The 19,317-nt window shown below is 44.4% G+C and overlaps 1 protein-coding gene across 3 annotated transcripts; it reads left to right on the top strand.

Annotated features, from left to right (window-relative positions):
* Positions 1 to 304: 304 nt before the first annotated feature.
* Positions 305 to 17,363, top strand: LOC143687366 (amine oxidase [copper-containing] 3-like). 3 transcript variants are annotated; one of them, XM_077164288.1, is made up of 5 exons: positions 617 to 1,329; positions 1,465 to 2,040; positions 13,911 to 14,196; positions 14,557 to 14,686; positions 15,465 to 17,352. In XM_077164288.1, the coding sequence occupies exons 1-5, from the start codon at positions 654 to 656 to the stop codon at positions 15,738 to 15,740; spliced, it is 1,944 nt and encodes a 647-aa protein (XP_077020403.1). In that variant the 5' UTR covers positions 617 to 653; the 3' UTR covers positions 15,741 to 17,352. The 3 variants fall into 3 exon arrangements, with proteins under 3 accessions (XP_077020402.1, XP_077020403.1, XP_077020404.1); XM_077164289.1 differs by having other exon boundaries at positions 1,224 to 1,329; positions 1,743 to 2,040; XM_077164287.1 differs by having other exon boundaries at positions 305 to 2,040; positions 15,465 to 17,363.
* Positions 17,364 to 19,317: the final 1,954 nt, after the last annotated feature.

The raw sequence follows: 19,317 nt of genomic DNA, 5'->3' as shown, positions 1-19,317 counted from the left end.
AGGACCATCCATTTCTGTCCACATCACTCACTTCTCCTCTAGCCTCCCACCAGCAGCATTATCTCTAAAACTCCCCCCCACCCCCACACACCCCATCATTGCCTAACTGTGGCCGGGAGTGTGTTTAATTTGGAACAGGAAAACAGAGGCTTACACGGGTCACTTAAAGTCCAGCTTCCTAGCTTGACCCCACCTCCTAAGCCTGGCCTGGTCAGTGACCCCTTCAGACACACACCCACCCACCCTTCTGCCCTTGGCTGCTTGTCTATGGCATTACCCATCACGCCTCTCGCTGAGTAGCACACCCTGTGACCAGGACCTTTTAACCCAGAGGCTGAGAGACATCCTTGGACTCAGGTTCTCTTGTCTGTTTATCTTTCTGCTTATCTTCCATTCTGCATTACGAATCAAGAAGCTGTGGAAGACCCAAGAGCTTTCAAGCCATGGCTGTCTTCATTACTTTGTCCTTGTTAAGTGTTCTGGTGACAGGCATGGGTGAAAGTGGGGTTGGAAGTGAGGAAGGGATTGAGAAGGGCGGTAAACCTGGTCTGCCACCCCGCTGCCCCTCCGTATCTCCCAGTGCCCATCCCTGGACACATTCTGGCCAGAGCCAGCTGTTTGCGGACCTGAACCAAGAGGAACTGACGGCTGTGATGAGCTTTCTGACCCAGCAGCTGGGGCCAAGCTTGGTGGATGCAGGACAAGCTCGCCCCTCAGACAACTGTATCTTCTCAGTGGAGCTGAAGTTGCCCCCCAAGGCTGCAGCCCTGGCCCACCTGGATAGGGGAAGCCCCCCACCTCCCCGGGAGGCCCTGGCCATCATCTTCTTTGGTGGACAACCCCAGCCCAACGTAAGCGAGCTGGTGGTGGGGCCACTGCCGCACCCATCCTACCTGCGGGATGTGACTATGGAGCGCCATGGGGGCCCCCTGCCCTATTACCGACGCCCTGTGCTGGGACAAGAGTACCTGGACATTGACCAGATGATCTTCGACCGAGAGCTGCCCCAGGCTGCCGGTCTCCTCCACCACTGTTGCTTCTATAAACGCAAAGAACGGAACCTGGTGACGATGACTACAGGTCCCCGTGGTCTGCAGTCGGGGGACCGAGCCACCTGGTTTGGCCTTTACTACAATGTCTCAGGGGCTGGGATTTTTCTCCACCCCGTGGGTTTGGAGCTGCTGGTAGACCACAAGGCTCTGGACCCTGCCCGCTGGACCATCCAGAAGGTGTTCTATCAAGGCCGCTACTTTGAGAGTCTGGTCCAGCTGGAGGAGCATTTTGAGGCTGGCCTGGTGAATGTGGTGTTGGTCCCCGACAATGGCACAGGTGGGTCCTGGTTTCTGAAAACCCAGGTGCCCCTAGGCCCAGCTGCCCCTCTTCAGTTCCATCCCCAGGGTCCCCGCTTCAGTGTGCAGGGGAATCGAGTGACCTCCTCACTGTGGACTTTCTCCTTTGGCCTAGGGGCTTTCAGTGGCCCAAGGATCTTTGATGTCCGCTTCCAGGGAGAACGACTAGCTTATGAGATCAGCCTCCAGGAGGCCTTGACAATCTATGGAGGAAATTCCCCAGTAGCAATGCTGACCCGTTATATTGATGGTGGCTTTGGCATGGGCAAGTACGCCTCACCTCTGACCCGTGGTGTGGACTGCCCCTACCTGGCCACCTACATGGACTGGCATTTCCTTTTGGAGTCCCAGGCCCCCAAGACATTACATGATGCCTTTTGTGTGTTTGAACAGAATCAGGGCCTCCCCCTGCGGCGACACCATTCAGAGTTTTACTCCTACTACTTTGGAGGCCTTGCGGAAACCGTGCTGGTCTTCAGATCTGTGTCTACCTTGGTCAACTACGACTATGTGTGGGATATGATCTTCCACCCCAATGGGGCCATAGAAGTCAAATTCCATGCCACAGGCTACATCACCTCAGCATTCCTCTTTGGTGCTGCCCGAAGGTATGGGAACCAGGTTGGGGAGCACACACTGGGCACTGTCCACACTCACAGTGCCCACTTCAAGGTGGATCTGGATGTAGCAGGTAAGACGTCTGGTTGGTACATGTCTGATACCTAAAATTTGAATTGAAAACGTTTAAAATGTAAAAGCCAATGAAGTAAAGGTTAGCCATCCTCAGAAGATTTCACTGTTAGCACCGTGGTATTCTTCCCTACTTCAAAATTTATTTCCATATTCTTTCTACTTATAAGATCATGTTATCTATAAATAGGGAGAATTTTACTTCTTCCTTTTCAATTTAAATTTCCTTCCTTCCTTCCTTCCTTCCTTCCTTCCTTCCTTCCTTCCTTCCTTCCTTCCTTCCTTCCTTCCTTCCTTCCTTCCTTCTTTCTTCCCTTCCTCCCTTCTCTCTTCTCTCTTTCTCCCTCTCTCTCTCTCTTTCTTTTCTGCTCTGGCAACAACTTCCAGCAGTATGTTAAACAGGTGGCAAAAGTGGGCATCCTTGTCTCGTTCCTTGTCTCATCCTTATTTTTGGGGAAAAGCTTTCAGTCTTTCGCCAATGATTATGATGTTACAATGTTAACTGTGGGCTTTTCATATATACCCTTTATCATGTTGAAATTCCCCTCTATTCCTAAGGTGAGTGTTTTTATGATGAAGGGGTGATGAATTTTGTCAAGTACTTTTTCTCCATCAATTGAGATGATCATATGCTTTCCTCCCTTGTTCCATTAATGTGATACATTAAATTGACTGGCTTTTGTACCTTTTTTTTTTTTCCATTCTACATATGCAATCAGTAATTCTTAATATCATCACATAGATGTGGGATCATCATTTCTTAGTACATTTGCATCGATTTAGGAAAAGAACTAGCAAAACAACAGAAAAAGATAGAGAATGATAATATAGAGAAAAAAATAAAAATAATAATAAAAATAAAAAATAAAAAATATATAAAAAAAGGAAAAAAAACAAAAAACACAAACAAACAAAAAAAACTATAGCTCAGATGCAGCCTCATTCAGTGTTTTAACATAATTACATTACTATTAGATACTATTGTGCTGTCCATTTTTGAGTTTTTGTATCTAGTTCTGTTGCACAGTCTGTAACCCTTCAGCTCCAATTACCCATTGTCTTACCCTGTTTCTAACTCCTAATGGTCTCTGTTACCAATGACATATTCCAAGTTTATTCTCTAATATCGGTTCACATCATGACTTTTGTATCTTAAACCACCATTTCATTCTTGGGAAAAATCTACTTGATTATGGCGTACAATCTTTTTTTTTTTTTTCAGTGTTTTAACATTATTGTATTACAGTTAGGTAGTATTGTGCTGTCCATTTCTGAATTTTTACATTCAGTCCTGTTGCACAATCTGTATCCCTTCGGATCTTACCCTATTTCTATCTTCTGATGGTCTCTGTTACCAACGAAATTCTCCAAGTTTATTCACTAATGTCAGTTCATTTCAGTGAGACCATACAGTATTTGTCCTTTTGTTTCTGACTGATCTCACTCAGCATAATGTCCTTAAGATCCGTCCATGTTGTTACATACTTCATAACTGTATTCTGTTTTACAGCTGCGTAATATTCCATCGTATGTATATGCCATAGTTTGTTTGGCCACCCATCTGTTGATGGACATTTTGGCTGTTTCCATCTCTTGGTAATTGTAAATAATGCTGCTATAGACATTGGTGTGCAAATGCCCGTTTGTGTCCTTGCCCTCATGTCCTTTGAGTAGAGACAGCATATAGATGGGTTCCGTTCCCTAATCCATTCTGCCAGTCCATGTCCCCCAATTGGAAGCTTAATCCATCAACAGCAGTGTTCTTACTGCCCAGGCAGTACCCTCCTCCACCATTTTGCCTTTTGACTTTTATATGTCCTTCTAATTTTCCTTCTTTTTATCTTTACTAATGATCTTCCTTTCTACACTCTTCTCCACACCTCTCTCTTCTGCCTTTGTATCTGTCTCTAGTGCTCCCTTTAGTATTTCTTGCAGAGCTGGTCTCTTGGTCATGAATTCTTCCAGTGATTTTTTGTCTGAAAATGTTTTAATTTCTCCCTCATTTTTGAAGGACAATTTTGCTGGGTATAGAATTCTTGGTTGGCAGTTTTTCCCTTTTAATAATTTAAATATATCATCCCACTGTCTTCTCGCCTCCATGGTTTCTGTTGAGAAATCTACACATAGTCTTATTGGGCTTCCCTTGTATGTGATGGATTGCTTTTCTCTTGCTGCTTTCAAGATTCTCTCTTTCTCTTTGACCTCTGACATTCTGATTAGTAAATGTCTTGGAGTACATCTATTTGGATCTATTCTCTTTGGGGTACACTGCACTCCTTGAATCTGAAATTTTAAGTCCTTCATACGAGTTGGGAAATTTTCATTGATAATTTCCTCCATTAGTTTTTTTCCACCTTTTCCCTTCTCTTCTCCTTCTGGGATACCCACAACACATATATTTGTGCGCTTCAGATAGTCCTTCAATTCCCTGAGTCCCTGCTAATATTTTTCCATTTTTCCCCTATATTTTCTTTTTCTTCTTGGATTTCAGATGTTCTATCCTCCAGTTCACTAATCCTATGTTCTGCCTCTCAAAATCTACCATTGTAGGTTTCCATTGTTTTTTTCATCTCTCCTACCGTGCCTTTCATTCTCATAAGTTCTTTGATTTGTTTTTTCAGACTTTCAATTTCTTATTTTTGTTCATTCCTTGCCTTCTTTGTATCCTCCTTCAATTCACTGATTTGGTTTTTGATGAGGTTTTCCATGTCTGTTCGTATATTCTGAATTAAATGTTTCAGCTCCTGTATCTCATTTGAATTGTTGGTTTGTTCCTTTGACTGGGCCACATTTTCAATTTTCCTAGTGTGATTTGTTATTTTTTGCTGGCATCTAGGCATTTAATTACCTTAATTAGTTTATTCTGAAGATTGCTTTCATTTCTTTTACCTAGGGTTTTCTTACTGGATGAATTTGTTGTCTCTCTGTTCTTTGACATTCAGTTCAGCTTTTTCTGGACCTCTAGCTTAGGTTTTGTTTAGCAGAGGAGAATTTTTCAGTTCTCATTTTCTTGTTTCTTGCCCTGCTTGTATGGTGCCTTTTTCCCACCCCCCTGAGGAGGGTCTACATAGGTATTATAGACCCCATCTGGATTTTTTAAAAACTTTTTTTATTAATTAAAAAAAATTAACAAACAAAACATTTAGAAATCATTCCATTCTACATATATAATCAGTAATTCTTAATATCATCACATAGTTGCATATTCATCATTTCTTAGTACATTTGCATCGATTTAGAAAAAGAAATAAAAAGACAACAGAAAAAGAAATAAAATGATAATAGAGAAAAAAACTATACGTACCATACCCCTTACCCCTCGCATTCATTTACCTCTATTTCAAACTGAATTTATTTTAACATTTGTTCCCCCTATTATTTATTTTTATTCCATATGTTCTACTCTTCTGTTGATATAGTAGCTAAAAGGAGCATCAGACATAAGGTTTTCACATTCACAGAGTCTCATTGTGAAAGCTATATCATTGTTCAATCATCATCAAGAAACATGGCTACTGGAACACAGCACTACATTTTCAGGCAATTCCCTCCAGCCTCTCCACTACATCTTGAACAACAAGGTGATATCTACCTAATGCATAAGAATAACCTCCAGGATAACCTCTCGACTCTGTTTGGAATCTCTCAGCCATTGACACTTTGTCTCATTTTACTCTTCCCCCTTTTGGTGGAGAAGGTTCTCTCAGTCTCTTGATGTTAATTTTCAGCTCATTCTAGTGTTTTTCTCAGTCCTTTGATGCTGAGTCTCAGCTCACTTCAGGATCTTTGTCCCACGTTGCCAGGAAGGTCCACATCCCTGGGAGTCATGTCCCATGCAGAGAGGGACCCCAGCTGGATTTTCCCAGACCAAACTGGCATCCTATGAGGAGGAAAAATTCACCTGCATCGGTTTTCCCTGAGGGTGAGACCCAGCAGATTGACAGACTTTCCTGTGAAGTCTCTGGGCTCTGTTTTTCTTGTCCTGCCCAGTATGTGGCACTTGTCTGCCTGCAGGTCCCACCAGCATAAGATAATGGGGTACCTTTAACTTTGGCTGGGGATGTGGTGGAGACAGAAGAGAGATTGTAGGCTGGTTTTAATGGCTTCAAATTACCAAGCCCTGGTGTCTGAATTCCTTGAGAGAGGGATTCCACCGGAGTTGGGCTTCACCTATCCCCTGGGGAAGGCACAGGTTCCAGACAAGCCCTCAAAACGAGTTTGTTTCTTCCTATGCCTGGGGCAGTTGCAGCCTGTGGAGCCCTGCCGCTATATCCAAAGGCAGTTGAGCCTTTGTAGAAACACAGCCACAAAAAAACCTCTGCTTCCTTCTCTTTTTTTTTCCTTTTTTCTGTCAGCCCTGCCTCCTTGGCGCCGGGGCAAAAATGAGTGACCTCTGCTTTGACTAGGTTCACCTAAGCTGGGGGCCTATTTTCAGTAGTCAGAATTTATTAATTAATTCCACAATTGGCGTTTGGTTGGGCTCAGCCCTTGCTGCTGGTAAAGTCTCTTTCCTTTCCCCTCTGGGAAGCAGCCGTGGGGGAGGGGCACCGGCTGCTGTAGCTTGGGGAACTAACAGTTCTGGGGGGGCTCGCAGCTGGTCCAGCTGGTCCAGACTGGGGTACTCTGTGTGTCCAGTCAGTGACGTGGCCCCAAGAGCTGTTTTGTATTGTTTCTGGTTATTTGTTAGTTGTTCTGGAGGACAAACTAAAACACGCAGATTGCCAAGCTGCCATCTTGGCCTGGAACTCAACAACTACCTACAGTCTTTTTAGTGTGCTGTTTACTAATATTTTGTGAAGATTATTGCATCTCTATTCATACGGGATATTGGTCTGCAGGTTTCTTTTCTTGCAGTGTTTTTATCTGGCTTTGGTATACTAGGGTGATACTGGCCTCATAGAATTAGGAGGTGACAGCTTGATAACTAACTGTCTGTTTGGCTGTGGTTCTCTGAGTTTATCTACTGTTTGGGATTTGTTGGGATTCTTGAACATGTATATTTTTGTCCTTCATTAAATTTGTTAAGTTTTCTGCCATTATTTCTTTGGATGTTCTCTCTGCCCATTTCTCTCTATTCCTTCTGGGAATCCCATTATGTGTGTATTGGTATGCTTAATGGTGTCTCAAAAGTTTCTTAGACTCAGTTCACTTTTTTCATTCCTTTTTTTTTTGTTTCTATTTCTTAGCCTAAATCATTTCAGTTGTCTGTTGTTTGTGTCCATTGACTCTTCTGCCAGCAATAATCTGCTATTGAAACCCTCTAGGGAATTTTTCATTTCAGTCATTGTGATCATTAACTTTAGCATTTCTGTTTGATTTCCTTTTAAAATTTCTCATTTTATTGAGTTTCTCATATTGTTCATTTTATTGTTTTGCCTATCTTTTAGTTCTTTCTCCATATTTCCTTTTTTCTCCTTGAGCATATTCAAGATCGTTTTTCTGGATGTCTTTGTCTGGTATGTCCAAAGATTGGTCTTCTCCAGTGATGGTTTCTGGATTTTGATGGGCCATCATCTCCTATTTCTTTGTTTGTCTTGTAATCTTTTGTTACACACTGCACATTTTAATATTTTATCTGGGATTTAGTCCCTGAGGTCTCTGTTCCTTACGTTTGTGTCCAGCAGTGATATGACAGATTTTCTTGAGTACAATGAGCTAACAGAAACAAAGGAATGCAGTCTTTGCAAATTGGCTCATGCTGGTTGGTGAACTCCTTCAGAGTTCAGTCCTCATATGAAGATCAGCCTGAGGAAAATGGAATATGCAGGGGCCTCTCTGTCTTTCCTGAGCCTGGGGCTTCTTCTGTGCTTGTGCTTCCTTGAGGCTTTAGGAATTCCCCCTTTTACAGGAATTTGAAAAGCCCCTCAACTCCCTATGAAACAAACTCCCCACTCCCAGGGCCCTCTATTGTATTTCTTTAAGCAGGGAATCCTTTGCCTGCAGGCAGCTTTGACTTCATTGTTTCTTACACTGCTTTAACTGTCTGCAAGCTGCTTCTGCATGCTGGGCAGGTTCTGGGAGGATGAGCCAGAGGGAGTTTCCTGGTTCATTCTTTCCGGATGCCCTCTATGGATTGGCACTGACCTACAGGCGCCCCAGTATGCAATAGGAGTTCATTTCCTCCTTGGGACCCTAGACTGGTGTTGGGTAGGGTATGTGCAAGGGACCAAGAAGGTTACCATGAGCTTTTCCTACAGCTTTTTTTTTTTTTTTTTTTTTTTTGCATGGGCAGGTACCAGGAATCAAACCTGGGTGTTTGGCACGAAAGGGGAGAACTCCACCACTGAGCCATCATTGAGCACCTATTTTCTGCAGTTTTAAAAACTGTTTTTTCTTGATCCAGCACTCACCCAATTACTGCAATCCTTTAACTGTTTTCCAGAATTTTGAGGAAGATGGCTTTGCCAGTTTTTGCTAATTGTTCAAAGATTGGGGGAATGGTACTATGGAGCATCTTACACCACCATCTTGGCCCTCTTTCTTTCTAGCTGCTGGGTCACAACTCTGTTGCCGGGAATCCATCATCTCTTATCAAATAAGCAGTACTCCCCAAGTTTCCATCTAAGCATCATTTTCCAGGTCACTAGTTTATGTGCTTTTCAGTTGTTTGGGAGCCCCTTGGCCAATGTAATTTTTTTTTCAATTTATGATACATAACCACATACAGACAAAAACTTTCTTATCATATGATCTTTCCGTTCTTGTTATATAATCAATCACTCACAATACCATCACATAGTTGTATATTCATCATCATGATCATTCTTAGAACAATTGCATCAATTCAGGGAAAGAAATAAAAAGAAAACAGAAAAAAATTCATACATACCATACTCCTTGCCCCTCTATTTCATTGATCACTAGCATTTCAACCTACTACATTTATTTTAGCTATTGTTTCCCCTATTATTTATTTTTAATCCATATGTTTTACTCGTCTGTCCATAAGGTAGATAAAAAGGAGCATCAGACACATGGTTTTCACAATCACACAGTCACATTGCAAAAGGTATATCATATACAATCATCTTCAAGAAACATGGCTACTGGAGCACAACTCTACATTTTCAGGCAGGTTCCTCCAGCCTCTCCATAACATCTTAGCTAAAAGGTGATATCTATTTAATGAGTAAGAATAACCTCCAGGATAACTTCTCAACTCTGTTTGGATCGGCCAATGTAATTTAAAACAGGTCTTCAAGTAATAAAACTTACTATACAAGATGTAATTAGTGAATTATCTCCACTATTTTTCCATTTAACAGCCTAATTTGGCCATTTCTTACCCTTGAAAAAGTAAATGGTGCCTAACAGTGGATATGACTCCTTAATTCTGGGGTCCAAGCCATTAAAGCCCCCATGCTCAAAAACCAATATTACTGTAATTACTGACTCCATCCAATCAGCAACTTATAAATATTTTACTATTGTAGATTTCACCAATATGTTCTGTTCTGGGCCTATTCCAAATGCTTCTCAGTTGCTATTTGCCTTCACCTCTAAAGGGACATAATACAACTTTACCAGGTACCTGGTATCCTGGGTATCCCAGGTACACTGGGTATCCCAGCAGCCTTGCCGTCATGCACAGAGCTTTCAAACACAGTCTTAACCACATCCACATTTCTCCAGGAGTACAGATATACCATTACATTGAGGACATCCTTCTCCAAAGAGATTCAAGCCCAAACAGGATTTCTGTATACCTGACAATGGTAAGAAATTGATATTGACCTTTTCAACACCCACATTATTAATAGGAGCCCAACATCTTGTAGCCTTTTGGGTTCTGGAAGCACAATTTTCCTTGTCTACAAATTTAGCTTAGTCTGACTGATGTTGTTTCTTGCAAATCAGTCCACCTTGTATGTGACCCAACAAAAGGCTTTATCATCTTTCCAAATTGCAAGGAAAAGCTACTCCTGTTACCAAACAAAAGTGGGAGGTTTTGTGCCTGCTGCACTCAAATAACCAATTCTCGAGACACCAGGGCTTCAAGAAGAGAAAGAGTTTATTGCCGGAGATCAGAAGGCCTATCAGTCTAAAAATTCTGTCTCCCTGAATAAGGAGTTTAGGTTGTTTTTTTTATAATGAATTCAAAAAAGGGAAGGTGGAGTGGGCATCATTTCAATAACAAGTATAAACAAGGGCTGGGGCTAGGCTAGAATAACCATCACTAAAGAAAGTATAAACAAGGACTGGAACTAGCTCTGCAAATTGCTCAAGTTTAGTAAATTCAGGTAGTAACTTTTGGCTATTCCAAAGTATACTAGAAAGTTAAAAGAGCATCTATATAATGATTCAGTAATCATAATCATTCGTGATTATGAATTTAAGAATTAACTCTCGGTTACAGCTCCGCCCTCTGGTTTGTCCATTTCCTCAATTTTGAGAGATATTTTTGTGAACACTATTTGGACTTCTTCATGCTGAAAAGGGATGTCAAAATTATGGGCTATTAGGAATGAAACAGGCTATTTCACGGAACAATCCAGAGGCTTTAAGTCTCTGAAAAATTAAATTAATAAGTAAATTGAAAATTGTAAGTTTGAATAAAAGGAGTAGAAGGATTATGATTAGGTGATTTATAACTATGTTACACTGGGGAAATAACTTTTTCAGATTTGAGGTAGATTCCAGATGTTCTTAGCGTTTTCAGGAATAGTGTTGGCAATATCTGGCTGATACCTGCACAAGGGTAACCTCTGGAGTGACCCCCCAACTCTATTTGAAATCTCATAGCCATTGGAACTTTATTTTATTTCTCTTCCCCCTTTTGACCATGAATCTATTGCTAATTCCATGGTGTCAGGAAGGTTACCCTGACCATGTCCTATGGTGCCATGAAAACTTATATCCCTTGTTCCAGTTTGCTAGCTGCTAGAATGCAATATACCAGAAGCAGAATGGCTTTTAAAATGGGGAATTTAATAAGTTGCTAGTTTATAGTTCTAGGGCTATGAAATTGTCCAAATCAAAACAAGTCTATATAAATGTCCAATCTAAGGCATCCAGGAAAAGATTCCTTGGTTTAAGAAGGCAAATAATGTTCAGGGTTTCTATCTCAGCTGGAAGGGCACATGTGAAGTCTGCTAGCTTTCTGTTCCAGCTTCTGGTTTCTTGAAGCTCCCCAGGAGGTGTTTTCCTTCTTCATTTCTGAAAGTCGCTGGCTGGTGTACTCTCTGCTTCATGGTTCTGCAACATTCTCTCATCCTTCTCTGTTCTCTCAGAATCTCCAAAGATAGCTGGTTGGTGGACTCTGTGCTTCGTGGTTCTGTAGCTATCTCTGCTCTCTCAGAATCTCATGGCTTTCTCTCTTGCTGTTCTCTAGCTGTTTCCAAAGTGCTTCTTCTTTTAAAGGTTTCCAGTAAAACCAGTCAAGACCCAGCTGGAAGAGTGGAGACATATCACCACCTAACCAAGTTTAACACCCACACTTCATTGAGTCACATCTCCATGGAGATAAGCTGATTCAAGTTCCCAACATATAGTACTGAATAGGGATTAGAAGAAACCTTAGCTCCCACTGGATTGATTAGGATTAAAACATGGCTTTTCTAGGGTACATAAACCTTTTTAAACCGGCACATCTGTGGAAGTCATGTCCCAAGTAGTGGGGTGGAAGGGAGTAGTAAGTATCTTTGAAGAGTTTGGCTTAGAGAGAGATCATATCTGTGCAACAAAGGAGGTTTTCAGAGGTGACTCTTAGGTATTAATTTTAATTAGACTTAGCTTCATCATTACAGAAATAATTTGCATAAGGGCAAGATTCAAGATTGAATCTTGAATCTTGCAATGGGACTGTGTGATTGTGAAAACCTTGTGTCTGATGCTCCTTTTATCCCCCTTATCAACAGATGAGTAAAACATATGGATTAAAAATAGATAAGTAATAAGGGGAACAAATGTTAAAATAAATTTAGTAGATTGAAATGCTGGTGATCAGGGTGGGGGATGGGGTTTTATATGTATGAATTTTTTCTTTTTATTTCCTTTTCTGGATCGATGCAAATGTTCTGAGAGGTGATCATGGTGATGAAAAGGCAACTATGTGATGATATTGTGAGTTATCGATTACATGCCAAGAATGGAATGATCATACGGTGAGAATGTTCATGCTTGTATGTTGTCATGTTTAAAAAAAAAGAAAGATTGAGGGCTCGGCTTATTAAACTGGGAGCCATTATTGCTCAAGAGAATAGCAGAAATTCCCCAAGTGGGGAAGCTTAATAGTTTCACGCTTTCTTTCACCAGTCCCTCTAGAGATCTTGCAAATATGTTTTCATTTATTTATTCATAACTATATGAAATCATGGGTATTTATTTTATACCAAGCATTACAACTCAGGACTATAATTATTTTTTTTGTCCATTCAAGTGCTCCAGCTTTGGCCTTTGGGACCTCCTTTGGGTTGTCTCCTGTGTCCTGTTGACATGTCCCCATCCTTCATTGAGCACTAAATGACTTTCATCTTGTATTTTCTTGCTCCAGCCCTGGAACCAACCATTTCCCCAAGGAGCTCTGGTTTCTTTTATTGGAGAATGGTTTTTAGAACCATTATCGAATGGTTTTTAGAACCATTAGAAACCAATATCTGGGTTCTAGGTGCACTCATTATTCCTGATATGTCATTGCTTTCCGACCCTCTCTGCGCCTGAGGTAGAAAATGTAGATATGTTTTCTATCCAGCACATACAGACACATCGATCTTTATCTCTCGTCTACAATTGACTACTGTTAAAGCCCTTGGAACAATGCGCTTACAAATATTAGATGTTGTAGTTGTCATTGTTATTATTATTATCTAAGTGAGTCCACTTGTGTGGATGCACCAGCAAGAACTCTTAAGTCTTTAATTGTCACCTAAGCACGGGAACCCTGGGGTGTGGATTAGAGCAGTGAATCTGCAAAAAGAAAATTATAATTCACTCAATAAAACTTTGCTCTCTCCTGGTTCTTGGAAATTGTGGAGGGAGCTGCTCCCATGTTTTGGTTTATTGCTCTTTAGGTTTCAGATTAACTTGACTCCTAAAACGGTAGTAGTTTGACTCTAATGAAAAATTCAAAACTACAAAAGTTCAGGGAACATATTGTGCCTTTGTCCCTGCTCTCACCTCTCTGCCAAACCCCAGTCTTCTGGAGATACATCCAAGCCCCAGCAGTGTTGGGACCAGGGTATGATTTCCCTTCCTTTTGGCTCCCATATCTGCTGTCTACATCTTGTGGGGTCACTCTCTGCTGGCTTCCTCTGTGTGCTAAAGTGGGAGAAGCTAGAGTCGTACTAACACTGGGGTTTCCAGCACTGCCACTGTACTAACCATGTAACCTTGGTGACCAATCAGGGAATGTTATTTAAATTCTCTAAGTCTCAGTTGTCCCATCTGTAAAATGGAGATGATTGTTGTTCCTCCTTCATAAAATTGTTGTAAAAGTTTAAGAGTGAGAACATGTACAGTAGTCAGCACACGGCGTGCGTAGAGCTCCTCCAGGTTCAGTAAATGCTAGCTATAGTGGGTACCATTATTTTCGTATCAGGGCTGTACTGGCAATGTTGTAGGGCTTCAGATGTGAGGAGCAGACCTCTTCAGGTCAGAAAAACCTCACCCTGCTGAAACCTCGGGTAAGCCATTCTCTCTTGCAATCCCTCAGAGGGAGATGGCCAGTGGAGATGCAATCATCAGACATCTAGGATTATTATAAGAAATGATTTCAGGGAGAAAGACCTTCCCTAATTCTTTGGAAATATCTTGGGGAGGGATAAGGGAAGCAGGGCGTATAGTTCTGTGCTTCTCTTTGCCCCAACTCTGAAGCAAAGTGGGGCAAGCCCAGAGGGGGTAGGCAGCTGCCTGACCGGCCCTTCTCCCCGGTAGGTCTGGAGAACTGGGTCTGGGCTGAGGACATGGCCTTTGTCCCCTCGGTGGTGCCCTGGAGCCCCGAGCACCAGCTGCAGAGGCTGCAGGTGACCCGCAAGCAGCTGGAGACGGAGGAGCAGGCCGCCTTCCCCCTGGGAGGCCCCCTGCCTCGCTACCTGTACCTGGCCAGCAACCATAGCAACAAGTGGGGTCACCCACGTGGCTACCGCATCCAGGTGCTCAGCTTTGCTGGGGAGCCACTGCCCCAAAACAGCTCCATGGAGAGAGCCGTCAGTTGGGGGAGGTGAGTGCAGGGTGTCAGGGAGGAGGCCTGGGAGGTGAGGGTGGGAAAAGAAGTACTGGGAGGATAATGGGGAATTTAGTTTAAATATGTGTGAGGCAAGGTAAGATCTCAGAAATGTTTCCCCAGTTATCAAAAGGCACCCCAGTGGGAACATTTTCCTCTTGGAGGGCTAAAGGCCTGATGTGAAAACTCTTTTCTGTTTGCACGAGAGGGGCCTTTCTGTTCAAAGGGGATGGGTGAACAGGTGGACCTTGGGAAGGCATTGGCAGACTGGCCGGTGTGGCTTCAGGGATGTGCAGCATTGAGTCTCCATGTGAGTGCAATGGGGAAGCTGAGGTCGGCTGACCAGTGCCTCCTTAGGTACCAGCTGGCCGTGACCCAGCGGAAGGAGGAGGAGCCCAGTAGCACCAGCGTCTTCAATCAGAACGACCCCTGGACCCCGACTGTGGACTTTGCTGACTTCCTCAACAATGAGACCATTGCTGGAGAGGTCAGCTGACTATGAAAGGGCCAAGGGAGGAAGGCGGGGACACACAAATGGGCCCCACCTTCTCTTGGCATGGGTGGGGAAGGTCCCTGCAAACCATTTCACCTACTCAGGGGTAGAGCTGACTCCTGCCTTCTGCATCTAGTGGGTCTGACCATTACCTCCCGAGGGACTCTTCCAGGCAGGGAGTTCATGTGCAGCCGTGGGTGAGGCCCAGGCCTCCTCTCGATACCGTAGAGGCCTCTAAGTCCTAGCTTCATGGAAGAGGACAGTCCTGAGGATGATAACATATCCTAGCCCCAGGACCCAAGGATGGTTGGAAGTCAGCAGGAAAGGTCACGTTCCTGTATCAGAAGCTTCTCCCCATCCTGGTTCGTGCATTGAAGGGTGCATTTGTGATATCAGCTTCTTTCTGCCTCCCAACCCATGATCTACCCTCCCCTATCCTCCTTCCCTCAGTTACAGTTTGGGAACTTGAGGAGAGTGAGGGGGAGAGAAACTGAGGTAGCCTACATGTGTCATCTTTCCTCTGGGGGTGGGTAGGCACATGGCATGTGTGTGAAATGTCATTTATGGAGGGCACAGGCCAGAATATATAGAGAGGAGTATGTATTGGCCCAATATAAAATTGACTAGCTCTGCTTTGACTTCTGAGTCAGTGAGGGAAAATTGTTTAAAGACTCTTGAGTCTTTCGAGGGAGGGCACATAGGTAAGCAAGACTCCTGTGGGAGGTGCATCTTTAGCAAGCCAGACCTCGTGACCCTCCTTCTCCCCTGCTAGGACTTGGTGGCCTGGGTGACAGCTGGCTTCCTGCACATCCCACATGCAGAGGACGTCCCCAACACGGTGACTGTGGGGAACGGGGTGGGCTTCTTCCTCCGACCTTACAACTTCTTTGATGAGGACCCCTCCTTTGACTCTGCTGACGCCGTCTACTTCCGGAGAGACGAGGATTCAGGAGACTGTGAGGTCAACCCCCTGGTTTGCCTCCCCGAGACCGCTGCCTGTGCCCCTGACCTCCCTGCCTTCTCCCATGGGGGCTTCTCCCGTAACTAGTTGGTCCCCGGGACAGACAATGTGGCCAGGGACCCCAGGGCCAGGGGGTGCTGGGAGAGGGAGAAGGGCAGCCTCCCCTCCTTTGCTGACTTCTCCCCTTCTTCACACCCCTGATGTCCCTTGTTTCCCTCCCCCAAGGCCTTTTCTTCCATTGCCCCCCCCCCCCCCGTAGCCCTCCCTGCCAAGGCATCCTGAGCCTGTGATGCCTCTGACACAGTGGGGAGTGGGGGTGTGAGGGAGTGGGAGATGGGGGACTTTACAACCCTGTTTTGTTGATCCCAGAGGCACTGGGCTCCCATCCCAAAAAGGAGAGGAATGACTCAGCTGGGAGCCTGTGGTAATAACCAATCTTTTCCCTAAAGATTCCCCTGTTTTGCTTCTTGGCTTTCCCAAATCTCTTTAGGCCATTTGCGGATATCTCATGGGCCTCCCAGTCCCCCTTGGGAGGTGAGGATGGAGGCTCTACTATAGGGATTGTCTCCTTTGCCGCCTTCCGTCCCATCCAAGTCCTCTTCCTTCTCTCCCTTCCCACCTTCCTGGCCCTACCCTGGGTTGTTCCCCAGCTCCTCAGGGGATTTTCCTCTGCCCTGGCTCCTGGTGCTCCCCCAGCCTCACTTCTCATCTTCAGTCTCCTCCCCTGCGCCTGTATCTTTGGAAATTGCAAAGAATAAGGGGACATCTAGTTTGAGAGGAGAAGCCTTCTGTGGTCAGTCACCTATCCCGGTAGGGGTTGGCCACCCCACTCCACCCCCCACCTCTTGGTCCAGGTTTGTTCCCAGCCACTTCCCTCTGCCCAGTAGTATCTGCCTGCCTTGCACTCTGTGGAGGAGGATGTCCATAGTGATAGCAGGACTTCAAGTTGGCATTTTAGGTAGTTTCGTGGGGGCAGAGGTAATGAGCAGTATTCATTTTGTGCCTGGTCTTTGGGGACCAGATCCTGCAGCCGGCAGTGAGGGAGGCTGGGGTGGTACCAAGGGTGAGAAGCAGAAATCCCCAGGGATGTCCGATCAAATGTGGGCATGCAAAATGAGCGGGCCCCTGGTGAGGCGGTGCCTAAGCTGGGGCAGAGCTCGTCACCAGCCTCTAGGGTGTCCCGCTGCGGGTCCCTTGTCGCTCTTGGAGTCAGTCTGTTTTGTGGGTGGGTCCAAACAATTATCAAGAGATTGGAAACAACACAAACGTCTTTTAGTAGGGTTTGATTAGGTAAATTCGGATACAGCCTTCCAATGCTATACTATGCAGTTATAAAAATAATTATATTTCCTTACATACCAATAGGGATAATCTTCAGATGGAAAGGCCAGGTGTTAACGTGTGTACAGCGCGCTTCCCACGTGTGTTTACAAAGGGAGATCATATAAATGCATATCTGCTTGCATATGCATATTCAGAAGAAAGGCTGGTGACACTGGTGATGGGGATGGTAGCAGTGGGTACCTCTGGTTGCCTCTGAGGAGAACAGGGAGGTTGGGGACAGCAAGGGAAGGGACTTGGCGCAATGTACCCTTTTGTATATTTCGAAATTTGGATCATGTGACAATTATCTACTCAAAATAAATAAGAAATGGACTCAAACCTGTTCTGACTTTTTTTTTTCTTTTTTGGAATGGGTGGGGTTGGAAGGAAGAAAAGCAAGGGCGATTTAAGGAATGGACTCAGGACTAAATTTTCTCAAGTTTTTGAGAGTCAGTAGAGAGGGTGTGGACACTAGGAACTCCTTTACTTCCTCTTGCTTGCAGCCCTCTGAGGAAAGTGTTAAATCTCTGTCCAATGTCTCTGTCTTAGTAGAGGAAGACAGTGAGACGCCGTGGGAGTGGGGTGACTTCTGCCTCCCCGAAGCCCAGGGCAGGAGGTGAAGTTCAGGAAACAGGGATTTTGAATCCTGTTCAGCTTCCCACCAGAAGATTATATCCCAGACGCTTCTGCTGCCTTCCTTCCTGCCTTACCCCAGGGTCAGTGGAACATGGATGGGGATGAGACCGTGAGCTGTAAATAAACTAGTTTCTAAAGATCAAGGAGAAAGGCTTCAGCAAGGGACAGTGGGTCAAAGATTAACCCAGGATTAAACTTTCATATGGCCTGGGGTAGAAGCAAGAGTGAGGTGAAGGAGGAAAAGGTCGAGGTGATCCTTTTGGATTGTGATGCTGACTATTCATTCTCTTTTCCTTTGGCCTGAGTAATTTAACTTCTTTTTAAAATATCTGTCCTTTTGTTTCTACTCCTTTTGGTTCCATCCTGTGAATAGTTGCACAATGGTCAGTGCTGGTTGGGAGGGTAAAGGAATACTGGCTCCCTACCTCATCCCCAGTCATATTAACTTGAAACTTGTTGCCTTGAAACCCATCTCCAGACCAAAGACTATGAGTGTTTGTGTGAGTCTGTGCAAATGCTCATGTACTTTTACATGATAGAGTGACTGTGGTTGTGTCTCTCTCTATGTCACCATAGGGCTGACACCAACTGCCCAGGCCCCAGGTTCGGAGAGGCAGAATGGACATGTAGATCATTAGCACCTGTTCTAGTTTGCTAGCTGCTGGAATGCAATATACCAGAAACGGAATGGCTTTTAAAAAGGGGAATTTAATAGGTTACTAGATTACACGTCTAAGGTCGAGAAAATGTCCCAACTAAAACAGGTCTATAGAAAAGTCCAATTTAAGGCATCCAGGGAAAGATACCTTGGTTCAAGGAGGCTGATGAAGTTCATGGTTTCTCTCTCAAGTGGAAGGGCACATGGTGAACACAGTCAGAGTTTCTCTCTCCTCTGGAAAGGCACATGGCGAACACGGTCAGGGTTCCTTTCTCAGCGGTAGGGGCACACGGCGAACACAGCATCATCTGCTAGCTTCTTCTCCTGGCTTCCTATTTCATGAAGCTCCCCGAGAGACATTTTCCTTCTTCATCTCTAAAGGTCGCTGGCTGGTAGACTCTGCTTCTCGTGGCTATGTCGTTCTGCTCTGAATCTCTCATTCTCCAAACGTTTCCTCTTTTATAGGACTTCAGAAACTAATCAAGACCCACCCGAATGGGTGGAGACATGTCGTCACCTAGTCCAGTTTTAACAACCACTCTCGATTACATCACATCTCCAGGGAGATGATCTAATTACAGTTACAAACATACAATGCTCAATAGGGATTAGAAGAAACGGCTGCCTTTACAAAATGGGATTAGGATTAACACATGGCTTTTCTAGGGTACATACATCATTTCAAACCAGCACAACACCTCAGCCCACCTGGGGTGGGGAGATGTGCAAGGTGAACCTCCAAGTCCACACCGAGACCCTATCTCTTCCCTAGGTCCTGGATGCCAGCTGGAGTTTTGGCCTCAAACATGTGGCCAAGTGTCTCAGAGGGAATAGTGATCAAGGGTATCTATCAGTTTCTGAAGGAACTGGTGCACCCAAGGATCTTTAGCCCTTGAGAAAGAGGAGCTAGCCTAGAGGACCCTTGAGGTTTAGGTCAGAGGGCATGACATGGACTTCTCCAGGAAAATAGACATGGGAGCCCCTCCTCCTGGGTCTGATTCCTTCCTTCTGCAATATTCTTTGACTCCCTGCCTCCCACTGCTTAGC

This window comes from Tamandua tetradactyla, chromosome 6 (assembly GCF_023851605.1).
Source record: "Tamandua tetradactyla isolate mTamTet1 chromosome 6, mTamTet1.pri, whole genome shotgun sequence".
Taxonomy (NCBI): Eukaryota; Metazoa; Chordata; class Mammalia; order Pilosa; family Myrmecophagidae; genus Tamandua; species Tamandua tetradactyla.
This window is presented reverse-complemented; position numbering and strand designations above follow the sequence as displayed.